At 38.2% G+C, this 13,655-nt stretch overlaps 1 protein-coding gene across 1 annotated transcript in view; it reads left to right on the forward strand.

Annotated features, from left to right (window-relative positions):
• LOC149221756 (FACT complex subunit SSRP1-like) overlaps nt 1-13,655 on the forward strand; it is a 207,589-nt gene that overhangs the window by 60,813 nt on the left and 133,121 nt on the right. Inside the window, 1 exon segment of the mRNA XM_089385221.1 lies at nt 3,211-3,316. Coding sequence (XP_089241347.1) covers nt 3,211-3,316 — 106 coding nt within the window.

The raw sequence follows: 13,655 nt of genomic DNA on the forward strand, positions 1-13,655 counted from the left end.
TGAAGACCAAACCTAGTTACTTTTCCAACATTCCTTCTTAACTAGGGAGGTATTCATAATGTCTCAATAGGTCTATCTCAAGTTGAAATATTCTCATAAGAAGGGATCCAAATTGATAAGCATCAATGATGATAACATCATCATAGCCAGTATTGTCACTTTACCAAGGATTTGATAGGTACACTCTATCTCTCACAAGATCATAGCACAATGCTGAAGGCATTCCATGGAACACCACACTGCCTCACTGAGGTACATACTCCACCTAGGATACCCGGAGTATGTCCTCCACTGGACCATTTCCCTCAAGAAAATGTTTGTCCACCGGACCATTCTTTATCCAAGTCCATGTACTTGACTTAGGATCTCCATCCTAATCCATCATAGTACATGACTCAGGAATGTTTGTCCAAGATGCTTATCGAATCCACCATTCTCCTTATCCATGTCCATGTACTTGACTTAGGATATTAATCTTAATCTGTCACAATACCTGTCACAAGGAGAACCATTCTTAATCAATCCATCCTTCTTCCTATCCGTGATGCATGCACTAGACTTGCGATAGTTAGTCTTGGCCTAGTTCATGACACAAGGAGAATCAGTGTCCAACCTTACTCCCTCTCAACCTGAGAGGAGAAATCCATGCTCACTCCCTCTCAAACAAGGAGTGCATCAACAACCCTCAACTTGTGTCGGAATTACTCATACTTCGCTTACATTAGCTACCTGCAATTGTTATAGCTTCCTCAATCAGCCATCTTATTACTAAGTTTGCTCATCTTGCAACTGTTGAGAAATGTAACTAGTATCGCTCTTCATAATTGTATTTGAGTCATGATGTAATTGTCTTCATAATTGTATTTGAGTCATGATGTAATTGTCAAAAGAAAGAAAAAGGAAAATTATTGTATAAGGAAAAATGATTTATAAGCATGGGTTTCATGCTTTATTTATTTTGTTTCTAGGTCTAAGCACCCATTGTGTGCTTCTAGGGTTTGTGTCATGAGTCTTTGTCCTTGTCATTATGTACTAGAGCCTTTTTGGGCTCATTGTATCAAAGAAGAAAATTATTTTTATGTAAAAGGTGTCTCTTGTCACTTCTCCACCAAGTCGGCCTCATTAAAGGGAATCGACCACCTTGAAGGGACTATATATAAAAGTGCATTCGACCTATTGAGAAGACATTTGATTTGAAGCAGAAACAAGAAGGAAAGGAGTACAAAAAGACTAGAAGACGAGAAGCCCTAATGAAGGAAGAAAGAACCCATTCTTGACTATTCTAGCTCACGCGTGTGAAAAGAACAAAGATTTCTGATCTGTTGTAGGGCCGAAAATCAGAGTTGACCAACAAAAGAAATGTTTGATTCTCATTGACTTTATTGACTTGGGTCTATATAAAGAAGCATTTCTTGGGGGGCTGACTTGGTGTATTGGAGGAGGCCTTAGTGTTGGTCAAAAGATCTTGGTTGCCTCATTTGATTTGGTTCTAAAAGAAGAGGAAGAATTTTTGGGTTTTCCCCAAGAAGAGGGGTTTTGCCCTGGCTGAGTGCCTACATCTTGTGTTCTTTGTTGTGTTTGTGATCTTCATTGTTTGACAATTGTTTTGATGATAAAAGATATAATAATTGCAAAGAAGAACTAATAAGGAAGATCACAAGAAAGTGTCAAGAAAGAGAAATCAAATTAAATAAAACTCTAACTATACTGCTCTAAGAATTTCTCAACATGGTATCAGAGCTAATGATAATGGTAAAAGGCAGCGAGGAAATCACTTTTGTGTTTAAGGAAAAGATTTTCAAGCCAACCTTGAAGGCTGGGCTATCTAGAAAGAGAGATGAATTGAAAGATCACATTTTTGGGTTTGTTTACAAGTCTACACCTCTGCAACGAGACCGCAGACTTGTTGAGCTACAATTTCATTTGTCAAAGCCTCTTGCTTGGAGAGAATTTGTATTTGTCGATTATAGGGGTTCGCCATCTTAACCTTAATGGAGTTGAGCAATGAATTCCTTTAACTCATCCTAGAGATTATATTAATACAGTAGTTGTTGCAACACAAAGGGCTATACAAATCTGTACATTCTGCTCATGCAGATTTTGAAAAGCAGCTAGAGAATCCTCTATTTTCTTAGCTTGTCTATCAACATTGGATTCTAAGGTATTAACTCCTCCAGACAATGTTTGAGTAATAATCGCATGCTCCTCTTTATCTTTCTTTGCTATTCAAAACAATAGGAAAATGCCCCCAATTTTGAGCTTGGATTCAATGAATTCATGCTTGAATTTGTACATAGTAAAATAACTCCCAAAGTTGTCGTCTTATAAGAAAGGGAAAAGTAAACTTAGCACAGAAAAGTAGCTGGAATCTCCAATGAGTAGCATACACTGGCCTGTTGAGCGAATATGTAATTTAATAGAGATGGGCCAGTTTAGGTTGGTTTGTTTCAATCTTCAATTAATTATTGGTTGCTACTTTTACAAGAGTGTTCTTGTTGTGGATGAAGTCTGCTTAGATGGAAATTACCGTTAAGGTCATCTTACTATAAAATGTTAGTAGAAAAAGGTTATTCTTAAGATATTATGATGTTAATCAAGGTATTATATTCCTGAATGCAATCCCAGTCATATGTATCCAGGGGTACCATTTGACGTAGTATCTTAGACCTTGCAAATTTGTTGTCAAAGTTTCACTCCTACTAAATATTTTTCTTATTCAGTACATTGAATTGATATCAAATATGAAAGGCAAAATATTCTAGTGGTCAAGAAAATACAGTATTTTTCCTTCATTTGTGAAGGTCCCAGAGTACCTAGAATTTTTTTAGATACACTGATATTTGTTATATTTTACTAATTGTTGTCATTAACTGAAAATGGTGGGCTTTACTTGTAGGCATAAAATAGATGTATTTATGAATTTATATTATTTGTTTTCGGTGTTGACGTGTAAAAACTTAAAAGCTTTTCAACTACCTAAATACTGACCATTTCATCCTTAGGAGAATATAGGAGTAAAATTTATTGTTCTAGGAGTGTGTTTTAAGAATCTCGTTCGTTTATGCTTATGAGCAGTGGAATGGGTGTTATGTATTGCCCTAAAGATTTTTTGTTTTTCTTTGTTGTGATTTCATATTTATGGGCTTTGAAATTCATTAAATAAGTCCATAGTAGGAAACTTTGAAGTTAATTCTTCTCTTGAAATTGCAGGATGTCAACAATTTGTCCAATTTTATGACAAACACCTTGGGAGTAACTCCTGAAGAAAAACAACTTTCCATAAGTGGACGGAACTGGGGAGAAGTGAATCTAGAAGGTTTGCATTTTTTTGTATTTTAGCATATAGAAGAGTTGAGAGATATAATATTTTTCAATTTAAATCCAAAAAAAAAACATATTTATTTAGCTATCTTGCCACTGTTAATATAATATTCCATTGAATCATATCTTTAGATATTAATCCTTTTTCATGTTTTAGACATTATATTGAAGACAAGAGTGAGGTTGCTGGTTCCAGGCCAGCCCACAGTTATACTCACTTAAGAGTGCCTTTCTTAGGCTTGCGGCCATTACAACAATATTCATCAAGGGATCAAAGCTCAACATGTCACTAGCAGGGATTTGAACCTGGGTGGGTAGGATAACAATCATTCCAGTCAACCATGCTAGATAACCGCAATTGACAAAATGTGGACATACTTGCACATCTAATTATGTGATTTCTATAAAAACTAAGGTTATAATTATCAGAATACCTGGGGTTTCTGTAACATTTAACATACCTTGTAGAAGCTTGAAAACAAATGACTGTGGTATAGAAGGAAATTGCATTCCTTATTTTCTAACATTGAGAGTTTAGGGAAGCACAGACAAAGATCATAGTTACTTTTATTTGGCTCCTAGATAAAACCAAAAAAAAAGATATTTATTTAGCTATCTTGCCACTGTTAATATAATATTCCATTGAACCATATCTTTAGATATTAATCCTTTTTTATGGTTTAGACATTATATTGAAGACAAGAGTGAGGTTGCTGGTTCCAAGCCAGCCCACAGTTATACTCACTTAAGAGTGCCTTTCTTAGGCTTGCAGCCATTACAACAATATTCATCAAGGGATCAAAGCTCAACACGTCACTAGCAGGGATTTGAACATGGGTGGGTAGGATAACAATCATTCCAGTCAACCACGCGAGATAACCCCAATTGACAAAATGTGGACATACTTGCACATCTAATTATGTGATTTCTATAAAAATTAAGGTTATAATTATCAGAATACCTGGGGTTTCTGTAACATCTAACATACCTTGTAGAAGCTTGAAAACAAATGACTGTGGTATAGAAGGAAATTGCATTCCTTATTTTCTAACATGAGAGTTGGTTTTATCTAGGAGCCAAATAAAAGTAACTGTGATCTTTGTCTGTGCTTCCCTAAACTCTCAATGCCTTTAGCAACATTGAATATTTTGGTCATGAAGTTGTCTTTATATGTTGTAACTTGTGTGTTTGAAAGTAATCCAATCGCCTAACAGTCTCCTAGGTCTTGTAGCATGTGACATGAGGTGATGAGTGAGACATGAAGTTGGGTCATGTTTGCGCACACTTGTGGCTCTGATGAAATGCGTGGAGGAGGGGTTTTTGTACCATATTGAAAGTTTGAGATAAGATTGAAGAACGAAGTAACTTACTTCCTATATTAGTGCTGCCTCTATTTGAACCTTTTACGTGATGGAGTATTTTCTTTAATGAAAACTACCTCTATCATAAATTAACAGTAGGGTGAAGGTAGCACATGACCTATGGGGGCATATGTTGGAGGTTATATGATCTCATTGGAAATGCAAGTGCTCAAACTAGCGAGACAACTTCAAATAAACCGCTCTACATGGAGAGGGCCATCTTATTTGAATATACGTTCTATAAAGCTTATCTATAATTATGTCATTAATCAATCTTGGTTATGTTGAGAATGTGCATGTTTAGAGCAAATTTGATTGGAGATAAATTTTAGTTGAAATCCCCTGTCGTAAGTGGGGTCAAGGCCTATTATACTGCCTCTGTTTTTGTTTGGAATAGCATTACTGCAGTTCACACCGCCCTGTTACAGGGAACATGAACTTGTCATAGGGATGCTTCTCTTGTCTTTTATTTGACTATGGAAATGTTTGTGTTGAACGTGCATTTCATGTTTGGATGTTACTTTTAGTTCTCACAGCAATATCGTTTGTTTCCAATAAAAAATGACTTGGCATAGTGGTATTTCTTGTTGATTTTCTAGTGTTAATTAGACGAGCACAATTTTCTGCAACTGATACTTACCTCCAATGGTATATGATATTACTTTAGCACATTCCAGACTATCATTAAGCAATTACACTAAATAAATTTTAACTGTAAATGCAATAGTAACAGTAGACACCAAAATTTTGCCCCCTAGGAAACCCAAACTTGGGAGAAAAGCCAGCAATATTTTCTAGGAGAAATTGTTCACTTCAGTGAAGGTACAATTTGATATTTTAAAGTCAACCTTGGTCAACCCAGAGCAAAAATCCAGCACATGTCAAACGGGCTGAAATTCAGCCTTCTGCAGCAACAGATAAGTTTGGTCAAACTGCCCAAAAAACTCGGCCAAACTGCCCAGGAAACTCGGTTAAACTGCCCAGAAAAAGCTCGGCCAAACTACCCAGAAAAATCTGTCAAACTTTGGTCAAAGCAGAGAAGTCAATAAAGGTCAATGGTCCCTCCTGCGGTCAAAATTTGGCCTTGCTGCCTCTGTGATCAAGTGCGGTCAACTGCAGTTGATTGCAGTTGACGGCAGTCATGTTTTGTGGTCAAACTGTGGTCAACTTGGCCTCTGTTCTGTGGTCAAACTGCAGTCAACTTGGTTTCTGTTCTGAGGTCAACTCGGCCTCTTTTCTGTGGTCAAACCAGCCAAGAAATTTGGTCAAACAGTGCAAAACAGACTCGGTCAATGCTGGTCAATATGCAATTTCTATACTTGGTCAACCTCAGAAATCCTCCTTAAGTCGCACGTGTGAACAAAAGAATAAATGATGTTGAGGTATCTGAATTTTTCAAGTGTTGGAGGTCGAATTTGTATTTATAGTGGTCAAAAGTGGTGGGTTTTGACCAAGGGTCACACCCATTCACATGGTGGGGCCGACTTGACCAATTTGGGCTGGCTTGAAGAAAAAGAATTTAATTTAATTTCCTTTTAATGAGCCGGCAGGAGTAGCTAGGGAATACCTCCCGTAGCTACCCAAAATCCAACACTCCCTCTTAGCTAGGGAGGTATTCACCTTGACTTCCTCAGATGTCCACTTTTGTTGAAAATTTCTCCATCCCAAGAAAAGATTGAATGAACCCACTATGCTAATGTGTCCATCCACTTCATGTTCTATTCCAGAAGCACATGCAAAGCATCCTACGTCAACATCACGCAAAGGATCTAGTCACCCACTAGCCAAATACCCTTTTGGCGATATGGTCCGGTAACCCCTAATAGGGGTAAAACAAAACTAGTCATGGGTCACCAACTAACCAAGCCGTCACTTGGAAGTTGGAACAAGGTCAATTCTTCTTGACCAACGGTGAAACCCTAGGCCAATTAACCATTCCCCCCATGTTGTCACATGGCACTTGAATGGTAAAAATACTTGCTCGATGCTTTGGGGCACTCACTCTACCCACTAGCCAAGTAACCCTTGGCAATATCGTCAAAACATTTTGACTGGGGGAACACTCCTGGTCCTAATTCTATCTAGGCCATCCTCCCTAGCCACATTACACCTAGTTACTACTCTTGACCTAGGGAGAATTTTTACCCTGATGCTACAAGTCTACAACATTAACACTTCCTCTCAACGAGGGAGACTTTCTCAACCACTCCAAGCTTGTTCCTGAAGTATACAAACTTCATTTGAGACAAAGGTTTTGTGAGGATGTCAACAACTTGCTTATTTGTAGAAATGTATTAGAGCCATACTGCTTGCTTCTATACCATGTCTCAGATGTAGTGGTACTTGATTTCAATGTGCTTTGACCTGTTATGGAAAACTGGATTTTCCAAAAACTTCACACAACTTTGATTGTCACAATATATCATGGTCATCTCGAATACTTGATCAAACAACTTTGCGAGCAACTTCCAAAGCCACAATGCTTCACAACTTTCCAGACTAGCTACAATATACTCAGCTTCTGCAATGCTGAGTGCCACATATGTCTGCTTCCTGCTCATCCAAGATATCATAGTAGAAACCAAACTAAAGCAACATCTTCATGTGCTCTTCCTGTCTTCAACACTTCCTACCCAATTGGAATCTTTGTATCCCTGAAGTCGTACTTCACCATTTGAGACATATCTCAGTCCATAATTGAGTGTACCATGTATATATCTTTAAGTTTTAACATATGCTTTGTTGCAATCCAATGTATATGCCTTGGTTCCACCATGAACTAGCTCATAGTGTTCACTGCAAAGCAAATATCATGTTTGGTATTAACTAGATACATCAAGGTCTGATCAATCATTGATACATAGAGGGATCCACCAAATTTGAGTCAGAGCCTCTCAGCTTTTTCAGATTGGTCACCATGGGAGTGGCCATGGACTTACAATCCATCATCCCAAAACTCTGAAGGATCATAATAATATACTTCCCTTGAAAAAAGATCTCACCAACTTTTGCCACACTTCTAATCCCAAGAAGTAATGCATCAAGCCTAGGTCTTCGATCTCAAACTCAGAGTCAACTCCCTCTTACACTGATCAATGAGATATTCTGCTCTTGTCAAAAACAAGTCATCAACATATAGTAACAAGATCATAGGCTCACTTGTAACAACCTTGGAGTAAAGGTTGGGATCGACGTTACTCTTGGTGAAAACAAGACTCGTCAAGTATCCATCAATTTGAGAATACCAAGCCCGACGTGCCTCCTTGAGTCCGTACTGTTAGAAAATGTAAAGTGGTAGCTATTGAACTTATTTTCTTTAACCTCTTATGAATCTTAGTTATCTTCTTTATGTTCTTTAATTAGATCTTTTCATCAAACAATATCAAGAAACAACAACAACAAAAGAGGACACAGATATTAGGCTCTTAGCCAGCGAAAAACCCGTCCAAGGGGAAAACCCGAAAACTCTTCTCTTCTTAGAATTTGATTCAAATGAGATACAAAGACCCAATTCCTAGACCAAGTCCTTCTTCTAGTACCAAGTCAACCCTTCCTCAAGACCTTTCTTGACTCTGCACAAAAATGCTACACACAGCAACTTCGACCCACTAGCTTCGATACTACAACTCTTTTTGCAACTTTGACCCTGCAATTTCGGGCTTGCAACTTTCTCAGAAACCCTAATCTAGCCTCCTTTTGAGATCTTCCTAGAGCAAGACATCTATTCCCAAGGTCAACGAGGTTCAGACATAGTATTCTCTCTTCCAACTACAAGTTACTGCACTTCGTCCTGCAACAACTCGAACCTAAAACTTTCGGCCTCTTCTTGCAGCCCAGAAATCCTAGAATTTTGCACATGTGAGAGAAACATAGCCCAAAAACAAGAGATTTTGTCCTTCCAACTTCTCCTTGACTTTCACTCTTCTTCTTCTTGCTTCCCAACTATAGATTGAACTCTTTCTTGTGATATCGAACTTGTGAGAGTGAGTGTCTCCAAATGAAGTTGAACTGCTCTTTATATAGCCTTCTCATGGGGTCGAATTCCCTCCCTTAGGCGAACTTGATGATCCTAGGGCTGACTTGTACTCTTGGAGATTCCAGGACTTTCTAGAATAAAAAATAATTCTTTTACAATTATAAATTGCCTGGAAGGATCTTAGAAACATGATGTTGACTCTTTTGACTCATGACAATAAATCTTAAGACCTAACAAACCCTAGAAGCATGAAGAACATGCTTTTACCTAAAAGACCATCAATAATGAGAATAAAAGCCATGCTTTAATAATAATATTTTTATTTTTATTTTTCTTGTTTGTTACATAGGATACATATTGAAATGAGTACAACAATTATGAAGACCGAAACTACTTACATTTCTCAATACTCCCTGTTAACTAGGGAGGTATTCATAATTGTACAACCAACACAACATCACATCTCAAACTGAAGAGTTCTCAAGATGAGTCGGATTGATAAGACATACTATAAGCATCATCATCATGACCAACACTGTCCCTGAAGCCTAAGTGGACAAGCTCTTCTTTGTTCAAGAGCATTATGCATTTGCTCAAGAGCATTAGGACTGTTCTTGTCTTGGATCTCCATACCTGAGTCCTCAAAGAATATCGGTCCTTTTCGACCACTCTTCTCTTGGATTCCTATCCTATCCTCAAAGAGTGTTCATCCCTTTCTTTTCTTGGAAGTTATATCCTCAAGGAAACCATAGATGCTTATCCAACCCTTCGTCATTCTCTCTTCATCATCTGAAGAGGAGAATGCACATGTGATATCAGATATCACTCCCTCTCAACTAGAGAGTACATCCCTATTCTCCTTTAATCTTGAGAATAGATCCTTGCTCCTGTTTAAGGAGACTCCTTTTACTCCCTTTTAAATCCAGAGGAGATTCCAGACTTCCTTTCAATGATAGAAGCCAATCACCACAAGCCTTATAGCTTGTCTTCATCAGAATATCAACTACTTGTTCTTTCATAGCTACATGGCTCCCTCTTTGCTTTGCATCTCTTGCATCGAGCCTGCTTCTTTTCAAGGTATCATGGAACCATCTCCACTCTTCATTCTTGTGACAGGATCCAGGTTATCTCCCTTGCTCATCACTTTCCATTTGTGACATGAAGGCATTGTTTTGAGCCTTCCCAAACTTCTTGATCATGGTTTTCTTTAGGAAAATGATCTTCTTGACCTTCAGGTTATCTTCTCGCACTGCTACCTTCCAAGATGAACACATCTTGACTTCATAGTTGCCAAGTGCCAGATATTAAGCTTCCCTCAATACTTTTCATTCATACAACTGACCTTGCCTCAACTGTCATCATGTATTCCTACAACATTCTACCAGGCAGCAAGATAATATGTTAACCAGATAAACAAACCAAAATGAAATAGACTTACCTCACCATGGCGACCTTCTCGTTCCATCAATATCCTCATCGACCACCTCCACTTGAATTTTCCTTCTTTCACCAGAGTGCCCAAGGATCGAACTTGATTACGAAGTTACGATTTTTCATTCGAAGATTATACTAGATGTTAATCAATATCAAATACATATTCTAGAAAAATTCCTAATATTTTATAAATTCTTATGTAAGTCAAGTTCTATTCTTTTCCAACATCATAAATACTTAAGCATATATTTCTAACCAACTTTATTCTACAAGATTCTCATACACATGAATTTTATCCAACATGCATGTTAGGATATTCCGACACATAGGATATAGTTAAGTTCAACTTGGTCTAGCATAGAGTTAGGTTAGAGTTAGGTAAAGTGTGTTTCTTTACCGTTGTACATTTTGTAACTTACAATCCGACGGTCACAATATGTAGTGATCCGACGGTTCACTCTCACCTCGGTATTACCGACACTTGATCCGTGGCTTGACACCCGATTGGTCCATGAGTTCTATTTAAAGCGCATGGAGGGTCATTGTTCGGGTAATCCGTGTATGAGAGAAGCTTATGTAAATTTTCATTCTTTGATTAATAAATTGTCTGTACCCACGTTGGGACAGGCCGTGGACTGTTTCCCTCCTTGCACTCTGAGGGTTTTAACCACGTCAAAAATACTGGTGTATTGATTTGAGATCTGGTTGTGAGCGGTGTCCTTTTGGTATTCTTTCTGAGGAACTTACCCTGTAAATTCCTACATGGTATCAGAGCAATTTGAGGGCCGCGTCCGTTGGTGATCCAAATCTGAAGCCGGTAGAACTGCATGCGGCTGTCGTTTCCTAGATATGCTGTTTCTGACTGCTTTCGGGCCGAGAGGACTGCTCTGTTGCGTTCGGAGCATCTGTTTCAGTGAGGAACCCCTTTCGTTTCACGCGAAAAGGTTTCCGGTAGCCCTAGCTGCGTCATTTTTCAGATCGGGAGGTATACAGTGTTTTTTTGCAGTTTACTGTCATTTTCTCTCTGCTTATTTCGGTTTCGGTTTATTTAGCCTTTTTTTTTCCCGGATCTATACCTTTCATTTCTGCGTATGCTCTTTGCCCTGCGACTCTGTGCGATCTGGGCAAATCAGAAACAGAAAGAAAGGATTTTTCTCATGCGTATGCTCTTTTCCCTGCACCTTAGTGTGATCTTGGAAAATCAGAAACATTGAGAAAAATATTTAGTTTTTCGGTTAAAAGCTAACTTTGAGTTTTTTTTAAAAATTCTAGTTTTTTGGCTAAAGCTAACTTTGAGCCGTAAGGTTCGTTTTTCTTTGCATATTCGTGTTGGGTTTTGTGTTTTGTGTTTTGTAGGGAAAAGAGCCTTCCCAAGGCAAGCACGCAAATCGAGGCCCCCCCCCTCTCTCTCTCTCTCTCTCTCTCTCTCTCAAATATTTTGTATAGATCAATTGGTTCAAAGACTTTTTAAGAGAGTAGAGGTCTTGGGTTCAAGTCTCCATTTTGTGGGGGCAGATTTTTTCATTCCCGCACATTCGCGCACTTTGCCGGCAACGTCAACAATTTTTTTTTAAAAAAGCCATAACTTCTTCATCCGGAAGCCTTTTTCAGAGCCGTTTTTTTTAAAACCGCCTATTTTTTTTCGAGATCTATCCATTGGACCACTTACTTTCAGCATCTTCAGCTTCAGGTTTTTTTCAAAAATGGAAAGTCCATGCCAAGTCATTCTTGACAGCACTAACTACTTCCAATGGGTAGCCTACATGGGAGATTTACTTAGAAGTAAAGGTCTCTTCAGAATAGCCACAGACCAAGAGAAGAAACCCAAAGATGAAGACAAGGCCGAAAAATGGGAAAATATACAAGATCAAGCACGTGGTTTGATAGGAATGTCTGTTTCTCCTGATCTTAGATTCCACATTGCAGAAATTGAAACTCCTCATGAAGCATTAGAAAAACTTGCTAAAGTTTTTGGGATTAAAAATGAAATTAGAGCCCATCAACTTGAGAATGAGTTGCTTACTTTGGATCCTAATAATTTTTCTTGCATTGAAGATTTCTTGTCCAAATTCAAGACCCTTAGATATCTCTTGGAAGGTGTTAAAGTTAAGAAAGAAGATGGTAACCTTATTTATTCCATCCTTACTAAGTTGGGACTAGCCTACTCTGTATTTGTTTCCACTTTCCATTCTACAAGGGAAGCTTTCATTTGTCAAGGCAAAGACTACAAACCCCTTCCTTTGACTCCTTTTGTGATTCCTTAATAAGAGAACAAGAAAAACTCTTACACCTTGGTCTTCTTAATCTTGGAAACTCTTCCTCGAAAGCGTTAGCCACCCAGCAGCAACCAAATTCAAAGAATCCTAAGAAGTCTTATCCTCAAAGGAATGGTCCTAAACCAACTCAGCCTCAAGATGAAAGATCATTTCAGCAAAATGACAAGACCAATAAAAACAAATGGAAGAGGACTGACAGACATTGTAACTTTTGTAATCGAGATGGCCACTTAGAATCTAAATGCTTTAAGAAGATGGAAGCCTTGGAAGCCGCAATGAAGAAACATAACATCCATCTGGAGCCTACTTCAACTTCAACTTCCGGAACGGCACTTTCTGCATGTCATCGTCAATCATCTCAGTCTGGTTATGCATTAAATGTATCTTCTTCTTCTTCTCATTCTCATGAGTGGCTCATTGATTCTGGAGCCTCTTGTCACATGGCCAAAAACCAAGCCATGTTTTCTTCTTTAAATGATTGTAACACCAAAAATATATATGTTGGTGATGATAGATCTCTTAATGTTGTAGGGACTGGAACTGTTCATCTAGACAATGGTCAGTTCAATGATGTATTATGTGTTCCAAACTTATCCTGCAACCTTCTATCTGTCTATCAGATAACTCATTCAGGTGAAGGTAAAATTGTTGAATTTTCACCTCATGATGTTGTAATCAAGGATCTAAAAGATCCTAAACAGATTCTAGCTACTGGTCTTGCTGATGATTCCAAAAGGTTGTATAAGTTTCACAACTTTGGGTCATCCCATCTTCCCTCAGTGTTTGTTGCTCATAATGATGAAGTGAGCAAACTTTGGCATGAGCGGTTTGGTCACTTAAACTATCGCTCCCTTCAGCATCTATGTAAAGAAAATATGGTGACAGGTCTTCCTATGGTATCTTGCAAAGATGGTGTTTGTTCCGGATGTGTACTCGGAAAACATCATCGGGACAGTTTTGACAAACGTGCCTCTTGGCACGCCTCAGCCCCTTTACAGCTTGTGCACAGTGATTTATGTGGTCCTCTTCCTGTTGCTTCATTCTCTGGCTGCAAGTACTTCTTAACTTTCATTGATGATTTCTCTAGACGCACTTGGGTATACTTCTTAAAACTCAAGAGCGAAGTATTTAGCACTTTTTTGGCCTTCAAAGCATTTGTTGAAAAACAATCTGGACATCAAATTCTTAAGCTAAGAACTGATAATGGTGGAGAATATGTTAAAAACGCATTCATCAACTTTTGCACCGAAAATGGAATTCAAATGCAACATACTGTTCCATACACTC

Source organism: Pinus tabuliformis, chromosome Q, assembly GCF_031772625.1.
Source record: "Pinus tabuliformis cultivar Carrire ecotype Pingquan chromosome Q, CPIR1, whole genome shotgun sequence".
NCBI lineage: Eukaryota > Viridiplantae > Streptophyta > Pinopsida > Pinales > Pinaceae > Pinus > Pinus tabuliformis.